Raw genomic sequence first — 23,121 nt, 5'->3', positions numbered from 1 at the left:
TTTATCTACTTCAAAATTTTAATCATGCTCTCTCTATTCCAAAATGCTCGCTGTTTTGTTTCATTAAATACTTCCCATGTCCCTCCCTCCCCCTCTGCCACCCTCATTACCAACCCCCTTTCTTTCCCCTTCCCTTTCCCTATCCCACTCACATAACCAAACACTCCAACCCATACATAGCCCTCTCCACCTCCTTCCTAACACTATACCAATCCGCCCTGCGCTCCGCATACTCATACACCTCCTCCGCCCTAAACACACCACTAAACCGCTCGTTATCCGCAATGATCGTCGCCATCTCTTTAGCATGATGCTTCGCATCAATCAGGTAAATCTGACTCAGCTCCCTCAGCGCCTTGAAATACGCCAACAGGTCATTGTTCTTGAGAGTGCGGATGTACTCGTAGTAAAGATTCACGTCGGCGATGAGCTTGATGGCGCCTTCCGTGGAGATGCGTTGGCGCTTCAGGTGCTTGCATACGGCCGCGAAGAGACGCAGGCCGACTTCGCCGTTGAACACGTCTAGCATCGATTTATCGGTTGATCCCGTGAGCATGGAGGTATGTGAGGCTACGAGGTCGCGGATGCGGAAGGCGGTGGGCGTGGGACCGATGTCTTGTTGCGGGCCGAGTGAGTTTGTGGTGGTGCCACTGGAGCCACCGGGGGTGGTGGGGGTACCCGGGAGAGAGGGGAGGGACCAGATGGAGGGGGTGCCGGATTTGTATCGGGATTTTCGGTTGTTGCTACTGCTGTTGGTGGTGGTGCTGGTGCCTTCGGTGGTGACGCTCATGCCGCTGATGCTGGCGGCGTCGTTGAAGGGGTCGGTGGTCATGGTGGGGTTGTAATCGGTTGGTTGCTGGGTGGTGGCGCAGACATACTCGACTTCGTCCATCAGCACGTCGATGCCCTTGTTGAGACCGGCCGCGACGCTTTCGTCGAGCATCTGCTCGAATTTCTTCTTGGCCAGACCGGCTGGGTCCAAAAAGTCGTTGCGATCTGCGATTTTGGGCGTGGTGAGCTGTTGCTCGTAAAAGACGTCGATCATCTGCGAAATGAGGTCGCCGACGTTGACGAGCTCGATGAAGGTCACTAGGGGCGCCACGCCGCCCTTGTCGTGGTGGGAGACCTCGCGCGGGTTGTATTGCGAAAGGTGGGCGACCGCCTTGTCGAAACCGGGCTTGATGTGACGGCCGCCGAGGATGCGGAGCAACGCGACAAAGATAGCTTCGCATTGCTCGCGAGCTTCGCCGCCGGCTTGCCCACCCAGCTGGATGAAGACAGCGGCGCGGCCGAGACTGGATTTAGCCTTGTGGACGAGACTGAGGGCAACCTCGATGCTGAAGAGAGACTTGATGCCCTCTAACCTGGACGTCATCAGTGCCGCCTTTGCTGCTAGTTCATCCGTGGGAGCCTTGTCCGGCAAAGGACTTCCTGTACGGTCAGCAATTACTGGTGCCGTCAAACTGGGAGAAACTGGACGAGATTGCTCAGGATTTTCCGGCGCTTGTAGCTCGCCGCCGTTTGCTGCTGCTGCCGTGGCTGTCGTAGGGGTTGTAGCCGGCTTAGAAGCAAAGGGCGACCCCAACGGCAAACTTGGCAGAACAGAGACGGGCATCATAACCACTTTCCTGAACGACGTCAAGAAGTCCTTCTTATCCGCCTGTCGGTTAGTGAAGCTGCCCATGTAGAACGACTCCGCTGTGGCATCCTGCTCCGACAGCTTCTTCTCCCACTCTCCCACCTCCGCCTCCGCTTGCTGGGTGAAGTAATCCAGCTCGTCCGCCAGGTAAAGATCCAGATGCTGCTCAAACGCTTTCAGCGCGAACTCCTTCGCCAACTCCTCCTGCTCCTTCGGGTTCTTCTCGTTCTTGGGCGCATTCACCGTCCTAAAGAACTGCAACGTCTGCTCAAACAGGCCCGAAACCGCCTTCACATACGCAGCCAGACTCCTCTCATGCGTCTCGTCAAACAAGGGCGTCACGTAATCCGTCAGGATATCATCCCTGATCTTGCCCATCAACAACCAAAACACCTCGGCCGGCTTCGGGAACACTCTGTTGATAATATCCGCCTGCTCGTTAACCTTGGCCGTCAACACCTCAAAGAACCGCCTTGACGGCTCCAGCGTGACATCGTCCGCCAGCGCCTGATTCACGCACTCCATCGGGTTCGCCAACACCTCCTTATCCGAAAAAATGGGATGTTTCTGGATAAACAGCTCCACCGCCGCCGTGCCGCCGTTCAGCAGATCCAACACGTGCGCGTACTTGTGCATCCGGCCATCGACGTCCCAGAACTCGTATCCCGTTTCGAACTCGTGCAGGACCGCGCTCTCGAAGATGCCCGCCATGGTAGCCAGCTTCTCCTCGCGCTGCCGCCAGCCGGCGGCCCAGTCCGACTTGGCAAACGTCCGCAGGTTGGCCAGCATCTGCGCCTGTCGCTCCGGGTCTCGAAACACGCGGAAGACGACCGGGTCGGTGTGCGATTTCGCTTTAGCCAGGTCGAAGTAGAAGGGTGCTAGCGCGCCGTAGATCTTGCCGTACTCCTGGCGGGCGTGGCCGCGGATGGAGCGGGCGTTTTTGACCACGTTTAACAGCGCCTCCGGATCGGAAAAGGGGTCTTTTTGTGGTTGCGCTGTCGGTAACAGGGCCCCTCCCCCTCCCCCTCCACCAACTTTCATAGTCTCAAACCCATCCTGCAACCCCTCCATCTCCTCCACCGCCCTTCTCTGCGCCGCCGCCTGAATCGCCTGCTCCCTCTGCGCCTTCTCTTCCGCGATCTTTTTCCTCCTCAACTCCTCCTCGCCCGCATCAAACAAGGTAGTCGTTATCACCGGCGGCGGCGGGTACTGCTGCTGCTGCTGTAGTCCAGGAAAAAGCTCCAGTGATTGTCCAGGAAACGGTTGTCCCCTCCCTATTGGCATTCCCATTGCTCCTACTGTTGTTCCCGCAGCTGCAGCGGCAGCAGCAAGTCGTTCCCGCTCCGCCCTTTCGGCGGCTTCGCGCCGTCGCTTCATCACCTCCTCGAACCGCCGCCGCGCTTCGACTTCGTCCCACACCCCCATGGAGCGCAGGCGGGCGACCCAGCGGGTGTCGTCGTAGACCATCTCGCGCATGCGGCGGGAGGTGCGGGCGAAGCGGAGGAGGTCGGAGACGGGGAGGTAGTCGAGGATTGTGACGAGGATTTCTGTTGGTCATGGGGAAGGGGTGTGGTTAGCTGATGTGTCGAAGCAAGAGTGCTTTTGGTGTAGCGGCGGGGATAGGTAGCATACCGGCTGGTAATACTGGCTTGGAATCAATCATGGTGGTCGCTCGGAGGGCATTCAAGATGCTGCCGTTCTTGTTGTGGCCGCCCGCTGCCATGGCCGCTGACGAAGAGGCGGACTTTGGTCCGGCACCCGCCATGGAGGCCCTCTTGAAGTTGGACATGGTGTCTTCTATCTTTGTATCTGTCCGTGAGTATCGTTATGGTATTGTAGTAGCTAGCTAGCTAGATATGGTCTGATGTTGCTGTTGGTGTTGATGTTGATGTTCAAGGTGTTGTAAGGTCCAGTAAGGTATTGGTCGTGGTTTCAAGGCGGGACGTGGTATCGTAGATTCATGCTGCTGCCGGACAGAAAGATATTTGAGAAATCGTTGCCCTCGTCGTAGGCCCCGTCGTCGTGAGAAGTAATACTACCGATACGAGGAGTCGTTGTAGGTAGTTGGCCGATTGGACAGCATTGAACAATGTAAACAGAAGGCGGAATGGAAAGCAGCAGACAGTTCTGGATACGAACGGGATGTGCTGTCCCATGTTGATGGGCCCATGTTGATGCCCGGACCTGGGCTTATCACGTAACTGTAACTTCGGTCAGGGGGGAGAAGTGGCCCGCCTGCGGGGCTCCAGAACGCAGAGCTAGATTGGGCCAAATATAGCACCCGATTACAGCAGGGTAAGAGTCCCGGGTTAGGGTTGTACATGGCATAGACCAAACTGCGCCACCCCCTGACTACGAACAAGCTTTAACAAGACAATGGCTAGATGAATCCAAACAAAGAACAACCGCCAGTGAATTATACGATGGTGTGTCTCAAAAACATATTAGACCTTGTCATCGTCTCTATTTACAACTCCGGTTCGTCGTTCCTAGCGGTATAGCTTAATCAGACGACAGTTTTCAATCTCCATCATAGCTCGTCTTTGACGTACTCTGATTCAACCGGGGCCGCTGGGACAGCCTCGGGCAGGTCATCCATGGCCAGGATCTTGACCACCAAGCTGGTCCAGCCGGTGAAGTGCTGGGTGCGCTGGCCCTTGCCCGTCTCTGGGTTGTACTGCTCCCAGGCAAAGCCTGTTTCCTCCCAGCTGTTGTAGATGGTCTCGACAACGTTCTTACGCAGCCTCTGGTACAGGTCGCGGGCTGTCTCTTGGTAGGGCCCTTCTTGGATAGCAAGGTTCTGTGACCATGGTTAGCATCGTAATCTAGGCGGTGAGATGGAACTAGAGGTAAACTTACGTAAAGCTGGGTAATGACAAGGTAGTTAATGTTGATCCAGATGGGACTTCTCCAGTAGTTCTCGGCAGAGCCATAGTTCTCATCCTTCTTGCTCAAGCTTCGGATACCATACGGACTCCACAGCTCTTCCTCATCACCAATAAGGGCCAGAATCTTGCCAAGCTTAGGGCTATCGGCCTTCAACAGACCAGTCAGGAATGGGGAGAGGGAGATGTATCCCTTGTGGCAGACCAACTGGTGCTCCTCAAACTCGTCGATGGTAGCGTCGCAGTAGCAGCCGTCCTTTTCAGACCAGTGCAGGTCGTCAAGATTGTGCTCTATTCCGTCGAGAACCTTGGTGTAGTCCTCAACCTCCTCAGGCGCAACGGCTTCGGCAATGTTGGCCAACGACTTAGCCATCAGGCCAACCCACGACATGAGGTCGACATGGAGCTCACCAGGGTGAGGAGGCTGAGGACGGGGGTAGTCGTCCAAGCCACTGGTCAAGCAGTGCGCAGGGGTGCGGCCGCGCCACCTGTAAGCCTCCCGGGGAGAATAGGCCTCGCGATCGTAGGACTTGATGTCACCGTACTGTGTCTTCTTGAACCAGTAGAACTGGCGGCGAAGAAGCGGGTAGAGGCGGCGGAGATACTCCAGTCCTACTTCAACGTTGTCGATAGATGCACTGGAAAGGGGGACGCCCTGGGAAAGATGCTCCTTGACAACAGGCATGCTGCCGTTAGCTTTGCGCAGCTTGTCGACAAAGGTATCGACAATGAAGAACAGCGTAGGAGGGTTGGCGTAGTGGGGATATTGGGTCTGGAACTCCTCGGGAACCTTGCTCCTGGCCTCTGCGCCCAGGATCTGCTCACGGGCGATCCAGCCATCCTCGTCCATGAGGTTATACCAGCTCTTGACAATCTCCATTGCGAGGTCAATGTCCCAGTCCGCAATGGGAAGCAGGTGGAAGCCTTCATCCCACAAGAAGCCTCTGGGGAAGAAGGGGCGGGACGGGATGCTGGTAAAGAGCTCATAAGGGCCTTCGAGCGTGGGCTTGTTGCGAGCTCTGGCGGCCGCAGCCTCCTCCCAGAATCCCTCGTCCTCCTCCTCATACTCGGGCGCATAAGAACGGTCAACCACTGACTCTCCAAAGAAATAACCAATGCCGCCAATGAGGTTAGAAAACATGCTCCTGCCAAACTTCTTATACTTGTCAGCAGTAAAGGGAGCCTTGATGGCAAAGACGCTGGAGAAGCGTTCGCCAAACGACTCGGTAGCCTCCTGGATCTCCCTGGTCAGATCGGCACTTGAGAGTTCCGTGCCAGCCGAGGCGCTGGAGAAGAGGATATCAAACTCAAAGTCACCCTCAAAGACTCTTTGGATGATCTGAACGTTTCCAGCTCCAGGGCGATTCTCAAGTTGGAACACCTGCCAGGCCGGCGGGGGGTCTTCCTTGTCAAAGTACTTCTCGACGAACGCATCGACGCTCTCCTTGAGCTGCTTGAAGACGACGCCCTTGGCCTGCCAAAGGAACTCTTCCTGGTAGGTCAAGGACTGGACCACAGTGTGGGCATCGCCACGCACCTCGGTGACCTTGTGGTCGCTCTTAGGGTGCTTGCCCTTGCCCTTGGTGAGGACAAGCTTGTAGTCTCCGAGGGCGGCAGAGTTTCCGTTGAGGGTGACATCGCCCTCGTAGCCATTCTCATCATCTCCCTTGGCGGCCTCGAGTGTGCCAAGTCCCTCCTGAGTGACATAGAGGATCACAGCAGTCTTGCGGTCTGCGGGCACACCCTCCTGGAGCTGACCCTTGACTCTGGCAGCCCAGCTGCCGCCATTCGCGCCGCCGGGAACCTTGACGAAAGAGGTGGTGATGTCGATGCCGTTCTCGGTGTCGTGGATGGACTGAACACCGCCCCTTCTAGTGTCGTATTCGTCCCAGCCATAACCCTTCATGCCCTCGTTCTGCTCGCACGTGTACCGGAGAGAGGTCTGATAGTCGGTGTATGTCTCAACCTTGCCCCACATGAGACCAGTCATCAAGGCCTTGGGAATGCGGGGGCGGACGCCGAAGTAGAGGTTGGGACGATAGGGACCCCATAGCAGGCTCTGGTTGTTAAGTCGAGCAATCTCGCTGTTGAGGATGGCCTCGTCCTCTTGGGCGGCAGCTTGGCCGAAGAGGGCATTGAAACAAAGGAGGAAGAGGGTGAGCACCAGGCTCAGTTGGCGCGGTTGCCGCGATGGTGGCGCCATGACTTGAGGTTGTGCCCCAGATGTAGGTAGTCCCAAGTAAGGGGGGTACGGTACCACGAGGCTCAAGCTTCGGTGTAGCTGTTTCTAGCTTGTCTAGTTGGGCATCGGTACTTTTCTTCGCCAGGTCCGTGGCTCTGTGAGGGTGAGAACTGAGGAACTGGAAGTAAGTCGACTCAGATCTGTCGAATCAGCACCCAGTTCCAGGATAGCGTCGTGAAGAATCGGTGATGGGGAGGGTCGGAAGTTGTGATGGTGTGGCTATTTTCTGAACACGTTCCATGACGATGAAGCTGGCGCCAATCTGCAGGGGTAAAGGCTACTAAACCACCTGGACAGGACCCCCTGAGGACCCCTCGACCCCCCCTCCCCCCCACGAGCCCCCAACTAGACTCCACTGGGACTCCAAAAGCCCAAGTGGGTCTCTTCAACAACAGAATGTGGGGTTCAATGGGGTTTGACCCCGCTGCCCCACCTTTTGTATTTCTTATTCCCCTCCACGACAACTGAACTCTGTCCTCGTTTCATCTTTTTTTGAACCTCAGCCGCACACGAACAAACTCTACGAATGACATCTTTCATCTCATAACGACCGACGCCACGCTTCGTTGCACGCGCTGCAGCCCTATGAGGCCGTCAAGACACAACCACGATATCTATTCTCGGATGGTCATTCTCTGCGGGCGTCGACGACGACATTGTGGTAGATCCCAGAATAGCCTCATCCATCGCCGAAGATAGACATATCATAACGAATGTCTCAATCACCTCAAGCCACATAGATCATGGCTGCATCACCAGCCAACCTCGCCAAGACCCTCAACCTCGTACAGATCCCCAGGCCGACACCCAATGCCTGCAACGTTCCATCCACCATACCAACATATCGACGAGTGTCGATGGACCCTCGAAATAGGATACTCTCCAGCCAGTTCAAAGATCCAGGATAGTCACGATATTTGACGGGCACGCTATATGGACGAGTCTGAAGCGCGCCCACCCGGCTTCTCGTCCACGAGACATCCTGGATACTGCCGGTGCCCAGATCTGCCTAACATTTTGATCTTGAAGCTGCAGTGTTCTCTGTCAGCGTTTGAGGTTATGGGAGATAACGGTCAAGAAACGGCGTGCCTGCAGTAGCCCCTGACAAAGGGACCATGCGTCATGTACCATGTACGGTGCTCTAGAAATGGTCCCCTTCCTGGATCTCGGCGCCGGCGAGCAAGAATCTGTCAGTCCCCGGTGTGTTTTTCGATTCTACATCCGGGGTACTGTATACTTCTCTCTTGATGCTCCCCGCCAACCTCTTTGCCAACAGCCCGGAAGTTCTTATACCTTCTCTCGGCTTTGGTATTCGTCGAAAGGCTAAACGTCGGCTGGACCATCATACCCTTCCTTCTGTCATTACGAGGCACAAAAGAACACTCACACACACTCACTCATTAGCTCCGGGCAATCGGTGGTCCAACGGCTATGGATGGTCGACTAGGTGAGACATCACAACCCCCGATCTGCGCCGTGGCCCGTCACGCCCGTGTCTGCAGATGCTGCCCGAACCGAAGAATATCAATTCGGGCGGTGGCTTAGTGGCCATTTTCTGCCCTTTTCTCCCGTGTCTGCCCTCCACTACCTTTGCCTTACCGGTGCCCGCTTCTATCCTATTGATCCTCCCGCTCGACTGTCACATCACGGCCTCCTCACAACCAAGATGCCCATACGGTCCACTGTTACCGATTTAGTCACACCGTGATGTCTGTTGTCTAGGCACACAGGGCATGTGTCGCTCTGGTCGTCTTGGGTTCCACAACCCCAGGCAGCTCTATGCATCCTGCAAGCAACTTTTGACAAGCAAGAATGCGGCGGCGACGCGGCTCGGCGTGAGATCGGGGATGGGTAGCGGGTGGTAAAGCCAAGAACCAGGCGAAGAGAACTGATCTACAGGTATTACTGAATGGGGGAGAGAGAAAGGAAATATCACAAACTCACCCAGGTTACCGAAACCAATCTGCTTCAAGATACCCTCACCATTTCTGTGCAGACCTACAGCTCATTAATATACGGGATGCAAAGAAGGTGCGTAGAAGACGCATGGAAGAATGCAAAATCACACGGCAATCTACCCAGCCCGTCGATAAGGAACTCACGGGATGTTTGCCTTGCCTTGATCGTCTCTCAGGTACTATCAAGATCATCCATAAGCACATTCGGTACCAGCTTGGCTATGATGTAGGTAGGTCCCTACAGCGTATGCAACAACAACATGTTGTGGGTCCTATCCGAGCCGTGTCATGGAAGCTTTTCCAAACCTTCTAGAAGGATGGAAAGGTCGGATGTAACATGCGGTACGCTACGTTGGCTACCAGAAGCCAATGTGGTAATGAGGCGTGGATTGCGAGCTTCTATAGGCCGAGACCAACTACATAACCCCTGGTAAAATTTGGTTGACTACCTCTACACTTGACGCGGTACGGTTTGGTCATGTCTATCATGCAAGGTATCGGAAATGGTCCTACTTAGTCCTAGGTAAGTGGTTCCAAAGACAACAAGCGAAGAGGAGAGATACGAAGAATTTGATGCACGAAGACACGATGGTCCACCGAGGAGGTGACTCGCATCTGGGACTACGATGAAATTTGAGCGGGCTTCAGGCAGGCAGAACAGAAACCGTCGTGGGGAACCCGTGAACTCTACAGATCTTCATTGTCTATCGTGAGTTGGGGATAATGAAAATCGCTAATGGGTATACAAGAAAAGGAAGTGAAATCGAAGTCATGACAGAAACCCCGTATCCTGACCAACCATCATCAAGAACAAACATCAAAGAGAGGAGAATTCTTACAGCCTTGTCCTTGCCCAGCACTCCTTCACATCCGGCCTCCTCTTCCACCTCCTCTTCCATAGACACTGCTTCCACTGCCGCTCGCCGCGTCACCACCTCTTCCATAGTCGTAATAATACGGCGATGAATCATAATACGTCACATCCATACCAGTACCAGTACCATTTCCAAGGACACTGGCACCCCCGTGACCACCACTTCCACTTCCACTTCCCGGAGTAACCGCCATAGGAGAAGTCACATACTCCCCTCCAGCTCCAGTCCCCGCCATAGAATAATCCACATCCATATCCATATCCATATCACCACCACTCATCAAATCCATGCCCATGGGCATCATCATGCCATACGGTGACAAAGGCGATGCTCCGCTGTCTCCACTCGTCGTGTGTCGGTAATACGTAGCCGCTTGCTGTCGCTGTTGTAAAGTCGGCCATGTATCGCCGCTGGTCGTCGTAGACATATGCGTAGGCGTAGGCGTAGGTGTATTCAAAGCCGTATTCGTAGGCGACAGCGACGTAACCGTTCCCGTCCCAGACCCTGATCCTGATCCCCTTGAGGTGCTCTGATACCGATAGTACTCGTGTCCCCTCCCCACCATGTATCTCATACTCAAACCACCCCACGGTAAACCCGATAGTACCCTCTCGCCTCCCACCCCATCCCTCATCTCCCCGCCATGCGCTGTTCCCTCTCCCTTCTCTTCAACAACCCCCTCAAAACCCTCCCCATCAAAATAGTACCCCCCACTCCCACTCCCACCCCCACTCCCATTCTCATCCTCAACCTCATAAGTCTCAACAGGTAAATCCCCAACCTCCGGACACGTATAAGCACACCCAGCGTACCTCCTATTCTGCGCGTCGCGGGCAGCTTGGTCTTTCAGCAAGCGAGCTTTTTCGCGGAACTTGCGCTGGGCGATGCGGTTTTGGATTCGGCGACGTTGTTCCGGTTCGTGGATTTGGTGCCAGTCGTCTTTGTCGGCGGTTTTGTCTTCTTGTTCTTTGTCTTCTTTCCCTGTATGCGAGAATTTTTGTTGTGGGGAGGAGGGTGAGGGTGAGGGTGAGGGTGAGGCGGGCTTGGGAGAGGAAGGTGAGAAGGACTTGCTAGATGTGGAGGAGCGGGTTTGGGTATGGGTATGGGAGTGGGAGTGGGAGTGGGAGGAAGAGGATGAAGTGAATGAAGAGTGTCGTGACGAGCGTGAGGACATGTTGTGTTTGGGGGGTGGATGAGGATCAGCCGGTGGTGAAGAAGTTGGTGAAGTGGGCGGTTTTTTGCTCGCTGTTGAGTCTTTGACCTGGTTGCTCTGTTCACTGTTGCCGGAACCCGTAGCAGCACTTAGTCGTGCGTCTATCGCACAGACATATTCTTCTTCAGCCTCGATGGGCTGAGGTTGATTGGGCTGTGTATGTTCTTTTCCAAGTATTTCTACCGCGGTCTGAGAGTCATGGCCTATAATAAAGTTGGTATGAGATTCTCTGGTCTTCGGTAGAGATAATAATAGCAAAAATGACTGGGTTTAGACAACAGCAGTTATGTCAAAGATAAAGAAAAAGAATACTCACCCTCCAAACCCTTCACCAGCTTCTTAGTCAAACCCTTTTCTTTCCTTCCCCTCTTGACTGCTCCGGATAGTGACCGTCGTCTCGAGTATGCCGACCTAGTAACACGCGGTTGAACACCAAACCGTTGTTCCTTTTCGGCGACAACACCCCAAACACTCTGAAGGAGAACTCCTGGGCCACTCTTTAAGTATTCGTGATGATCCAGGGAAGCAGTCGAAGAAGCCGCCAATCTTGTTGCACTCGTGCCTGGCGGGAACGCCGATAATACGGTGGAAGGACGACGTGGAATATGTGACTGTGACTGTCCTTCTTCTCGCCAGGTACCTGGTCCTGCCCCGAGGTATGCGGGAACGCAGAGATCGGTAGACATCTTGTTCGAAACCTTCTTCAAGATATGTCCTAAATAAGGTAAGAAGCCTTGGCGTTCAAGGAGGTAGAGGTATTCGTTTTCGTGCTGTATATCGTTTGTAGGTAGAATGAGGCTTGTGGTGACTCCAGTCTGTGTGTTTAAAAGCACCTAGTGTACTCCGCCACTTGCATACGTCCAAAGATCTTCCAAGCTTGTTCAACGATGAGGTGAAGACTTTGAGGATCAAGGGGTAGGTCTCTAGAGAGGATCTGGTAAGGCTGGCAGGCTAGGTACTGTGACGCAACCCCACAAGGAACGAAATGTAAAAATAAGTCAGGCAGCGCCCAATGATCAACATCAGCTGCAGAGCAAGTGATGTCTTGGCTTTTGGTTTGTTGGCCAGTTTGTGAATGATGAAGTATAGTCACAGGAAACTTGCAAGGCAGGTTATCCTCTAGTAGATACGAGCGTTGATGTGGTTTTAGCAACCCTTTGCTCGTATACGTCTGGTTAAAAACAACACGGAGTGGTCAAAGTAGCATGGTAGTACTCCCATCAACCACATACCTTAGTAGAACCACTTGGTTGATTAAACCCTCGCCGACTTCGGGAACATCTCATGATTGTGGCTTTCGGTAAGGAAGCGGCCCTGTATACACGTATCCGGTACCGAACTTTCCCATATCCCCTAGAGTCTAGTTGAAAAGGCAGGACCCGTCGTGCCTGATGACGACCCCGGTTCTGTCTGTCAAAGAAAGGTCGGCTCATACTTGCGTTAACGTTTCATAATGCAGACAAGATCTACTGAAGAAGAGCTAATGCAGTAAGCCATGTGACGAGATAAAGTTGCCTGGAGAACCCCAAACAGTACTAGGTACACGGTAAGGATACCAAGTACCGCCGCTTGTGTGTGTGAGTGAGGAGAAAGGACAGGGAAGGCGTCCCGAGCCGTAGGCACTAAGCTTGCCCCTGGTAAAGGATCAGATAGAAAGACCATCACAATACTGACCCATGTTGCTTGCTTCCCCAGACTGTGCTGAAGGCCTTCCATTGTGACAACCTCTTGGAGATCCTGAGGGAGAAATGAAGAACAGAGAAAACGGTCTGGGTGGATAGCAGTACGCCAGTAACAGCAGGTCCCAAAGCATCTGTACTTTACAAGCAAGGTAGTACTTCCGTCTGCTGAGAAATGAGGAGTGCAACATTGCCAGGGCTCCCCCACAGCGCCGGGATTTCCCCCGAGCGAGAGGTATCATCGAGTGGGGCTGTGACCTTTCTGACTCTTTCGGTGTCTTCCCACTCCACGTAGAATGCAACTTACAAAGGGCGTATGCAGTTCAGCCGCAATCTATGCGATTTTCTATGGCCACCTTGTGGTATAGTCACCGCATCATACAACCAAGTTGACTGCCAGGCATCGTATCTTCAAGTTGTTTTGACTGAACGTCGAGGGACAGAGGGGGAGGTAGTCGCTGAGACCTCAACGGTGACCAAGGGTTTGAGTCACTAAACCCAATCGAGACTCGAAGTCCAAAGCTTCTGTAAAGGACTCCTTTGACCCAGAGTTGACTCTCGTGTGTAACGTAGTCCGACCTTTGTTTTTAGCATTCAAGCGAGTGGCCGCCAGGGATCCAGATAGCGCTGAAGAGCATGTGGTGTGAAGCGGTCCTCTCGGTACCAGATAGGGTTAGCGAGATCGAAAGGAAAATGACGGACGCAGGGGTGCCGTGTGATGAGGCAGTGGTACCGAGTGTGGGGGTGATGTACCCTGTACTTTGGTTCAAGCGGAGGATAGGGTTCTCTGTGTTGTCTCTCTTGGGTTTGTGGTCAACATGCTCCTCGGAGATACACTTCAGGGTTGTGGGCCATGAGTCCCATGTGGTTAGCTGGGCACATTGTGAGAGTACCCGGGACATACGAGAATTTTCTCCTCTCATTGCAAGAAAACCTGCCCCACGAGCTTCATGTTCCCGTAGGGCGTGTGCTTTCTTTCCTACTTTGTCCACCTGTGCGGACGGATAACCACTCACCAGGAAGGTGGTGTGAGTGACAGTCATAAAATCTGTAAGGACATGGAATGTTAGCTGCAAGCGAAGCCCGATACGAATAGAGTTACCTATATGTGGCTTCTTATTACGTAGCCGTTTTGATGTGATGGCAGGCACCGTTCGGACTTATCCCCGATGTGGTACGTCTGCAACCTTTAAAGTTTTAAGCTTAACGGCGCCGCCACCGTCCCCGCCGCCACCGTCCCCGCCGTCACCCCTGCCGTCACCAATCGAGACGGCATCGATTTTGAGGGGTTTAGAGCTTCACCTCACCATTGGGTTGTGACCGACTTTCTGACATCTTGGAGATTGCCATGGTGTTCCAGAAACTGGCTTTTTTTGGATGATACGCGAAAGACGCCTGATAGATTTCATCGTTCTTGATTCGGCGAGAAACGTCACCGCGTCGAGCGTGTCTCGATTTCAGCTGCGGCACAGCTGCCAATGAAGCTTGGTGATGTCTGTGTAACCAGACCAGAAGCTCCTGGATTTAGTCTTTTGTGTGACACCATCACTCCCCATATCATACTGGTTGTGCAGTCGGGACAAGCGGTATAGAGTGCTCCATGATATCGGGCCTCAATTCCATCATTGGTGATATCGCCGAACAGCACGGAGATGGCGTTTTGAAGCATGAGACGAGAGCTATTTTGAGTTCTCGAAAACGCCTCAGGGTGATGCTTGTTGTCCCATGATTGCCATGATTGCCAAGAATACCGTTCTGACAATTCCCTCGCAGGCCTTTGGGAAACCGTCCTTCAGAAATAGCCGCATCAAGCGCGCAATGATCCATTGAGGTTTTCGATGGAGCTGTAGGTGGTGAAAAGCTACCGTACATTCGAAGAGATCATGGATCTGTGTCGGCGGGTTCTATATTTGACTAATGATGGCTTGATTTGAAAACGCCGACATGGTCCGAGTTGTATGATGTACGCCTTCCATCCACCATCCACCTCGCATTGCTCACAAACAACCCCCTTTTCCATCCCCAAACTGAAGAGAAAAATGCAAAACCCTCATTTCCAGCATCCTCAATCATTCCCCGATCGAATAAAAAAAGCAAAAAGCTAAGTCGCCCAGGTAGGTTTGTAGAACGAACGACAATACCCCAGCTGCAGACCTACGAAAACCGCCGCGCTAAGTTATTCATCAACAGTAACCACTGCGCCATTAGACCACAGGGCTCCCCGTTGTGGTAAAGGGGCTAGGTAACGGATCTTATATGCCCGCTGGTGCCTGGGCTAGGCTCAGACTGCGGCAGCCGGAAGGGAGGAGCTCTGTCATCCGATGTTTGAGGAAGGGCGTGCCGGCCGGGCGGCAGCGCAGCGGCGGCGGCAGGAACCGTGGCAGGCGCCTGGTACCGTATGCAGCCTGCATTGGGCTTGTGAATGCTTTGGGAGCTATGGCCAGATATCAGAGATGGGTATATCAGGTACGTGGTAAGTGCAAAATGCTCGTGGCTGTGTAGTGGACGATCCGTGAGCTAGAAATAGTATCATCACATGCTGTATTGATGGAAGTACGAATAGACTTGTCGATGCCGATGCTATATTAGGATGGTTCGTCGAGGTTGTGGGCGTCGATGATTGTGGTCTAAGTGGGGGTTTAGAGATATGAAGGCTTCTGCTGTTATTGTTCCATCCGGGTGAGTTATTGTCGCATGATGCTGGGTCCGTCTCTGATACTGTGATCAGAGTAGAACGAATAAGGTCAAGTGAGGACCTGGGAGTTCTGTCCTGAATAGGCAAGCACGACAGAGACCTGAGTCTCTTGACGATACCAGAAGTACATCTACCAATAGTCTAGCGTCAGCAATGCGGTTTGGGAAAGAGCTTTTTAACAAACGACGGTGGTTTGTTGAAGTAGCTGTTTGTATTGGAACACTCCCGTTTTGCTGACAAACTTTGAGATGGATTATGCGGGAGTGAAAGGTTGACGTGAACTTGGAGAGAGAGTTTCTGGCGTAGAAAGTTTGGTATTTGGGGCGTAAAATGCCGACGGCAAACTTGATGGAGAGATATATGTTAAAGGGAGTTACATGGTTGTGGGAGGATCTGTTGACTGTTATCGCCGGGGTAAGTTGTGAGCTTTTGTATCACGGAGTTAAGCTAGGGACATAACATCATACGGGCTATATCCGGAGAGTACGACAGGCTCGTTCCATCCACGGCAGGATGCACTGAGCTGACGGGACGAACCAGGCTCCCAGGAACAAAGGATCCTAGCGCTAATGGTTCGAGGTGCGAGTGAGGTCGGATGCCCTGAACCCTCGTTAGTAGAAGACATCAGGATAAACAAGGAAGCGCAAAACACCATTCCCATGACATCAGTAGCCTCCTATGACCATAACCGCTTCGCAGAGAATACCTGACAACGACCATGGTCGCAACACAGGGACCAACAAGTGACGCAAACAGTCCAGGACCCCGAAAGATGGCAAGCCGAATCCCATTAATATACAGATTTTACACATGGCTACAAATGGAGTAGAGCTTGCGGCCAACCGAGCACGTTCATATCTGACGGCACCTTGACCAAACCAATCTTCCATGACCATACTCATTTGTTTAGTAGAAGCCCATCTTCTCCCTAAGGGCCTTACGCTCCGCCACACCTCTCTTGAAGCGCACCTCGGCGCGTCTACGTTCACCACCGTCGACCTTGTGTCCTCTCTTGTTTTCCCACATGCCCTCGGTGATGGCGAGCTTGGCGACGCCCTTCTGGACGGGCAAGGCGTAGGGGCCAACGATTGTAGAGACGCCCTTGACCTTGTAGCCCTTGACCCAGGCACGTTCGCTTTTAGGAATCTCCTCGGCGTTCTTATTGGCGGGGACGTTGATGACCTTTCGTGCCATTCTGGTAGGGCTTGCCTCCTTCTCAGAGATCTTCAAGTAGGCGACACCGTTTTCGACGTGCTTGAGGTCGCCGCCAATGCCGAACTTGCCCTCCCTAAACCGTTGCCTCCATCGCAGCAGGTAGCGCCTTGCCCTTGGGGGCTCGACGCCGAGTTCTCTCAGTTGGTCGGTAGTGAGGGTGAAGAGGGCCTCCCACGTGGGGAACTTGTCGGCATGTTGTTTGAGGTCGCGACCGATCAAGGTCAGGAAGGTGTTGACGTCGGGGACGAAGGGAGTCGGCTTGGGGATGAGGGGCAACCGGGCGGCAGGGTTATGCGCCCATCGTGCGTGTGCGTTGAGCCCGGGGGCAGTGACGGGGGCCGAGACGGCGCAGGGCCGGAAGAGGAGTCCAAGAGTGGACTGGATCCGGAGGGAGGACTTCATCCGTGCTGGGTCAAGTCTACAGTGTTAGTGGGCAAGTAAACAAATAAAAAAGAGGGGAACGATAAAGTCGCAAAGTCGCAAGTCGCAAAGGACATGGAAGCACAACAGCAAATTGGGAGTGGGATGGGGGAGGGTGCTTACCTATTGCAGAGGTGTCGCCAGCAATCGGTCAAGGTTGCCGCTCATATCACGGAGCCGGGGAAGAGACGGGGCGAGATATTGTGGATGGAGATTCCTTAACTGGTTCCGGCCCCGGGACTGATCGCTTCGGTGGACTCCCGTCGCTTGGGAAAGTTTTCCTCCGCAGCCCGCTTCGTCCGCCCAAAAATTGGGAGCCGGGACCGCTGCCCGGTCTGAGCGCCCGACGTCCAGCGTCTGAAGCTTCCGGTGGGGTCCGGTGGGGTACAAGATAGCTCCCGCCAGTCTGTAAGCCAATGAAAAGCGCTCTTTACCACGGGGTAAAGTGGCGCCCCTGCATGTTAGCACGGTTGGTTCATGCCAAGACCCTGATTAGCAGACAGCCCTATAAAACGTACAAGTACGTACACTGTTCCAGCTTGTACGCCCGCGTGTAAGCCCTTCTGTGTGCCTGCCCCTGCGCGCTGACCTCTTGCCTTACTAATTTCCTGCCTAACTACAGATGGAAGCTACCTACCCCCCTCCTTATCACTCCTCTTCTTCTCCCCTCTCCTTGCTCATTTCTTCCTGCTTTATGCACCTTCATCTCCAGGTTCACCAACTCACCGGTTGGTCATCCGGATCGGCCATCCATCCTTCATCGCCAACCTCGAACATGCCGGCAAGATCGGACTGTTTATTACCTAGACAAAGCGCATCCACAGCGTGATATTTCCAGACCACTACCGCTTGCTTTGGTTGACCAACATTGGGCGGCTTCCACACCCCCATATATATCCCATCTTTTCCCTCGACCAAACCGTGAATTCGCGGTCCCTGCTTCAACCTGATCACCACGAAATCAGTATCCATTGAGTTTCGCCATCATGCCTCCAAAGAAAAAGTCCCAAGGGCAGTCTCGACAACACCAATCAGACTGGGAAGCCAACCCCGAAAACCTAGCAGCATTTGTCGACTATGTTCGATCCATTGGACTTGATCCCGCCGTTTCCACTACTGATGCCGAACTGGACTTGGAGGTTCGACCTGCAAAGCGCGCGAAACTTTCACGGGGCGTATTCAAGCCTAGCGATGCCGTCTGTATCGACGAGCACACAGTCGCCCTCCCTGCCCGTGAGACGGCGGCCATTCCCAAATATTTTGCCCTCCACAAGCAAAACATTGGAGACTACGTAGATGTTTGGGTGGTGAACGCCAAACCCGACCGTCGTGATCCAGAACGTGGCACTTGGTACTTGCATCTTGCTCCTCGCAAAAACGGCGGTCGCGCAAACAAAAACAAGGGCGCCCATATCTGCTATGTCCTCAAGACAAGGACAATCTCTCGAAGACTTGCTCTCATGGCCCGTGTTGCTAAGACGCAATCATTTGACCCTGGGTCCAAGGGCTATCTTTGGACAGCTGTGGATATCGCCATCCGTCAAGAAGGAGCATCTGTCAAAATCGATGTCACTCTCAGACTAATGTGGAACACTAGTACAGATGTGTACCAGTCCAAGGTTCAGCAGGGGCTGAAAACCCAGGTGCTGATGGTGTATTACCCGAATCTACTTGTTTCAGCACAGGAGACCATAGCATGGTCTCCACAGCATTTCTACGAAGCAGCGCATACCCCAAAGCCCAATATTTCCGACGGACATCTCGCGACAGCAAAGATCCCCAGTCTGGAGGCGGACCTTTATCCTTTCCAGCGAAGGGCTGTCAAGTGGCTTCTACAGCGTGAAGGTGTCGAATGGAGCGGCCTTCTTCAACCCGATGGCCAACCTTTGGTTCAACCCTCTGAGAGTGGGGATGCGTCTCTTCTCCCTGCCTTCTTCCACCAGGTTAAAAATCCCAATGGCGATACGTTTTATATCAGCCCGTTATTTGGCATAGCGGCAAAAGACATCACGAAGCTCCCGTCTAATGACATGGTCAAAGGTGGTATTCTGGCTGAGGAAATGGGTAACTTTTCCTTTTGGAGTTGATTGCTGAGGGCAAAAAGCAGAATCGCTAACTTTTGATAGGTCTTGGAAAAACCGTCGAAGTGATTGCTCTCACGTTGCTTCACAAACGCCCACCAGGCCCAACAGTGGTATATGACCCTTTCCTTGGCCGCGAGCTCCAAACAACAGGAACGACCCTGATAATAACGCCTTTACCTCTTCTCGATCAATGGCTTTCCGAACTGAACCGCCACGCACCGACTCTCAAGGTGGTTTACTATCCAGGGCTGAAAAAGGCGGCCAAGATGAAGGGTGTAGACCTCTCGTCCAAGCAATTGGCTCAGCAGGATGTGGTCATCACCACTTATGAAGTTCTCCGGACCGAGATCTGGTCAGCCGTCGATCGTCCCGAACGATCCATGCGCGGAGAAAAGCAATATGAGCGCCAAACCTCTCCCCTCGTCGAACTTGGGTGGTGGCGCGTCTGCATTGACGAGGCCCAAATGGTGGAAAACTGGACCAGCAACACTGCAGTACTTGCAAGACGCATTCCCCGCGTCCATGCTTGGGCAATCACTGGTACTCCGGTGAAGGATGACATTCAGAAAGGTGAGAATTCCACCAGACAAGCTAGGTTGTATTCAGTTTGACAATGGCTAACGAATGGCGCCCAGATCTACGAGGCCTTCTGAACTTCCTCCGAGTTGAGCCATATGCCTCGGATAAAGACGCTTGGAAAGCCTTAATGTCCGACAAGGCGCGCTTCAAGGGCCTGTTCGGCTCCATCACAATGCGGCACACGAAGAGTATGGTTAGAGGCGAAATATCGATTCCGCCCCAAAAACGACATGTGATCACGATGCCCTTCAGCGCCGTGGAGGAACAGCATTACCGGACTGTATTCAGCGAGCTCGTCAACAACTGCGGCTTGGACGTTGAGGGAAACCCGATCCAGGAAGACTGGGATCCCGACGATCCTGTCACACAACAGGGCATGCGGACTGCCCTCGATCGGCTGCGCCAATTGACCCTCCACCCTGAAGTGGGAAACCGAAACCGCAAAGCTTTAGGGAAAAGGTCCGGCCGCCCTATGCGAACAGTGGCCGAGGTCCTTGATGCAATGCTAGAGCAGAGCGACGGTGCCATTAGGAGTGATCAACGTAGTCTCCTGCTCATGCAGCTCAAAAGAGGACAAATTCTGGCTGGAATGGACCGCGTCCAGGATGCACTAACTATCTGGGAGGATGTACGCGCGAAAAGTATAGAGATGGTAGCAGGATGCCGGAAACAGCTTGAAGCGAAGCTTGCAAAAGCCCCTGAGGTACCGTCAGGTGCAGAGAAAGATAGCGAGTCGGATGAGGAGGAGGATACCTTATCAGGTGCTAAAGATGCCCGCCGTCGACTGAGACACGCCCTCGAAGTTCAGCACATGGCCGTGTTTTTGTGCGCAAATGGATACTACTCGATCAAGTCGGACGACAAGTTGACTGTTCCGGACTCAGATGAGTTCAAGCGGCTGGACAAAATGGAATCCGAAGGCTACGACCTGGCGAAGGCTATCAGGAAGGAAATCCTGCAAGAGGTACTTTTGAATTCTCACCTTTTGTGCGACGTGTACTAACGGACTGTCTAGAGTTACGGCAAGGCGAGGAAGCTGATGGACAAGCTTGACGAATGTCGCGAGAAGCAAGACTTTGCGGTCATCCCAGCAGTTGATATACCCGAAGAAAGTGGCGTCGAGAGTAGCAATATCGTCATCGCTCTCGAGGGTATATACGAGGCCCTTGACCGGCAGGCCGAGAAGCTCGACGAATGGAGAGAGCATGTCATCCAACTTCTGCTCAGGCCGTTGGTGGATGAGGACAATACCGATGTTGAAGCCACAGGCCAGGAGTACGAGGAATCAACAAAGCTTCAGGATGAGATACTGGCATACGTACAGGTTTTGAAGGCCGCTATCGCCGACCAACAAGCCGTAATATCTGGGCAACGAAACGGCCTGATCGAACACGAAGTTGGGGTGGTGCTCAAAATGGCACGCGATGATATGGAAGTCGAAGAAGGCCAGGAGCCTCCCGAATCGGCCAAGCGGATCCTCGAGCTCTTTGCCTTTCGCGAAAGTATCAAGCCGAAATTCAAGGAAAGTGATGGCCACACATCCTTGAGGGGCATTATCTCGAAGCTTCGAGCTATGATGACAGATTTACGGCATCAGGAAGCGAGTGGGAGCAAAAGAGCAAAACTGGAGCTTGCTTTGGCAGAGCGCTTGTTAAAGTCAACTCAGGCTCAACATACGGACCAAGGCAAAGCAGCGACCGCCATGGAACAAGAGGTGGAGAACTTCACTGATATCTTGAACGCACGTCTTGATTTCTACCGGCAACTGCAGCAGGTTTCGGATTCGGTAGAGGAGTACACAGGGCCCACGAATGAAGAAGCCCTGCAGAGGGCCGTCAGCGAGGAAGAAAGGTTGAAGACGAAACTGGCTACAGCAGAGTCGAAGCATCGTTACTGTAGGTTATGCCCATCTAGACACCTGTGCTGCGATTTCATGATCCTCCGTGTAACGGGATGTACTGACACCCTATCTAGTGCTTCACCTCAAACAAGCCGATGCCTCCTCCGACGAGGAACGAATGTGTGTCATCTGCCAGTCTCCATTCTCCATCGGCGTCTTGACAGTCTGCGGCCATCAGTTCTGCAAAGAGTGCATCACAATGTGGTTCGCAGCTCACCACAACTGCCCGGTCTGCAAGCGCTCTCTCAACCGCTCCAACCTTCATGACATCACCTACAAACCTCAAGAGCTCAAAGTCCACTCGGAAGGCCATACACGAGGAGACTCCTCCAATAAGCAGCTAGCCCACCGCGAACAACCAACATCCCCGTCAAAGTCCAAGAAACACTCAGCCAAAATCTACACCGAATTCAACCCCTCCAAACTCGCCGAGATCCAAAACATTGACCTAGAAAACGGTCCCCACTACACCACCAAAGCCGACACCTTAATCCGCCACCTCCTCTGGCTGCGGCAATCCGACCCCGGCGCCAAGTCCATCGTCTTCTCGCAGTACCAGGACTTCCTCTACGTCTTAGCCCAGGCCTTTGAACGCTACCGCATCGGCTACTCCTCATTCGACCGCGGCGCTGTGTCCAGCGTCGCCTCCTTCCGCGAAGACCCCTCCATCGAAGTCTTTTTGCTGCACGCGCGTGCGCACGCGAGCGGGTTGAACCTGGTCAACGCCAGCCATGTGTTCCTGTGCGAGCCGCTGCTGAACACGGCGCTGGAGCTGCAGGCTATTGCGCGCGTGGATAGGATTGGTCAGAAGCAGGAGACGACGGTGTGGTTGTATATTGTGGATGGGACCGTGGAGCAGAATGTTTATGAGTTGAGTGTGAAGAGGCGGTTGGAGCATATGGAGCATCGGAAGGTGACTACTACTACTACGTCCTCGATAAGAACGAAGGGAAAGAGCAAGGAGAAGGAGTCCGAGATGCTAGAAGAAATCAGCAGCCTCGACGCGGCCAACGCGCAAGAAATGCAGCAAGCGCACTTGAGTAAACTTATGGGTAAAGGATCGGATGGAGTGGTGGGTGAGGCGGTGGATCAAAATGATTTGTGGACTTGTCTGTTTGGAAGTGCCAAGCCTGCAGAACGGGCACCACCGACAACTGGTGGTGGTGGTGGTAATGATGAGGAGGCGGAGAGGTTGTTGGTGGAGAATCCGGTGACGAGGGGGTTCTTGGCTGGGGAGGCGGCGGAGGAGAGGAGTAGGAGGAGAAGGGATGGTGAAGCTTCAGGTTGAAGAGGAGGAGATGGAAGTGAATGAAGAGCTGGAGTAACGCGTTGAGTGATATATACCCCTGGTTTGCGGCCCATGATGATGGTTCTATGGTCCGGGTGTGTAGTTGGGTTGGGTTTATGGTTAGCTACACACTGCACTAGTCTATCTGGTCATTTGAGAGGCTACTATGCCAAGGCCAGAGAATAATAAGATTCATCCATCTCATGGAAATGAAAATCAACAGGTTGCAACCGTCGTATATATATCGTTCCTTGTATATATTAGATGGGTTTCCCTTCCTTGATATGACATTACTTATATCTCATCTTGGATAACCTCATCTTGCAAATTTCTACTCGGCGGGGACATAGAAATAAGTGTAGTAAGGACGTAAGTCTATATGTTGAAAGACGAGTGTGGTTTGGAAGAATAAACAGTACCAAATTGTCTCTGGTGATGTAAAGCTTAGT

At 53.3% G+C, this 23,121-nt stretch overlaps 6 protein-coding genes across 6 annotated transcripts; 1 reads left to right on the top strand and 5 right to left on the bottom strand.

The window, feature by feature from the left end:
* Positions 1-137: 137 nt before the first annotated feature.
* On the bottom strand, positions 138-3,854 carry B0H65DRAFT_487513 (exocyst complex component Sec10-domain-containing protein). The gene is made up of 2 exons (XM_062827704.1): positions 3,272-3,854; positions 138-3,186 (listed from the first exon to the last, which is right to left on the bottom strand). Exons 1-2 carry the CDS (start codon positions 3,426-3,428, stop codon positions 149-151), a joined length of 3,195 nt encoding a protein of 1,064 aa, XP_062684140.1. The 5' UTR covers positions 3,429-3,854; the 3' UTR covers positions 138-148.
* B0H65DRAFT_518474 (glycoside hydrolase) lies at positions 3,855-7,021 on the bottom strand. The gene is made up of 2 exons (XM_062828699.1): positions 4,499-7,021; positions 3,855-4,439 (listed from the first exon to the last, which is right to left on the bottom strand). The coding sequence occupies exons 1-2, from the start codon at positions 6,725-6,727 to the stop codon at positions 4,170-4,172; spliced, it is 2,499 nt and encodes an 832-aa protein (XP_062684139.1). The 5' UTR covers positions 6,728-7,021; the 3' UTR covers positions 3,855-4,169.
* A 2,250-nt stretch (positions 7,022-9,271) lies between these two features.
* On the bottom strand, positions 9,272-11,765 carry B0H65DRAFT_100418 (uncharacterized protein). The gene is made up of 2 exons (XM_062820434.1): positions 11,129-11,765; positions 9,272-11,015 (listed from the first exon to the last, which is right to left on the bottom strand). The coding sequence occupies exons 1-2, from the start codon at positions 11,496-11,498 to the stop codon at positions 9,589-9,591; spliced, it is 1,797 nt and encodes a 598-aa protein (XP_062684138.1). The 5' UTR covers positions 11,499-11,765; the 3' UTR covers positions 9,272-9,588.
* A 3,817-nt stretch (positions 11,766-15,582) lies between these two features.
* B0H65DRAFT_100362 (uncharacterized protein) lies at positions 15,583-15,961 on the bottom strand. The gene has a single exon (XM_062820433.1). It carries the CDS (start codon positions 15,845-15,847, stop codon positions 15,629-15,631), a length of 219 nt encoding a protein of 72 aa, XP_062684137.1. The 5' UTR covers positions 15,848-15,961; the 3' UTR covers positions 15,583-15,628.
* Positions 15,962-16,092: 131 nt separating this feature from the next.
* B0H65DRAFT_420697 (IGR protein motif-domain-containing protein) lies at positions 16,093-16,803 on the bottom strand (the record flags this gene model as incomplete). Its single annotated transcript, XM_062824298.1, has 1 exon — positions 16,093-16,803. The coding sequence occupies one exon, from the start codon at positions 16,801-16,803 to the stop codon at positions 16,093-16,095; it is 711 nt and encodes a 236-aa protein (XP_062684136.1).
* A 573-nt stretch (positions 16,804-17,376) lies between these two features.
* B0H65DRAFT_555804 (SNF2 family N-terminal domain-containing protein) lies at positions 17,377-23,070 on the top strand. Its single transcript, XM_062830037.1, has 5 exons — positions 17,377-18,885; positions 18,948-19,475; positions 19,541-20,448; positions 20,500-21,379; positions 21,459-23,070. The coding sequence occupies exons 1-5, from the start codon at positions 17,808-17,810 to the stop codon at positions 22,670-22,672; spliced, it is 4,608 nt and encodes a 1,535-aa protein (XP_062684135.1). The 5' UTR covers positions 17,377-17,807; the 3' UTR covers positions 22,673-23,070.
* Positions 23,071-23,121: the final 51 nt, after the last annotated feature.

Source organism: Neurospora tetraspora (assembly GCF_033439725.1).
Source record: "Neurospora tetraspora strain CBS 560.94 chromosome Unknown B0H65scaffold_2, whole genome shotgun sequence".
NCBI classification, from domain to species: Eukaryota; Fungi; Ascomycota; class Sordariomycetes; order Sordariales; family Sordariaceae; genus Neurospora; species Neurospora tetraspora.
This window is presented reverse-complemented; position numbering and strand designations above follow the sequence as displayed.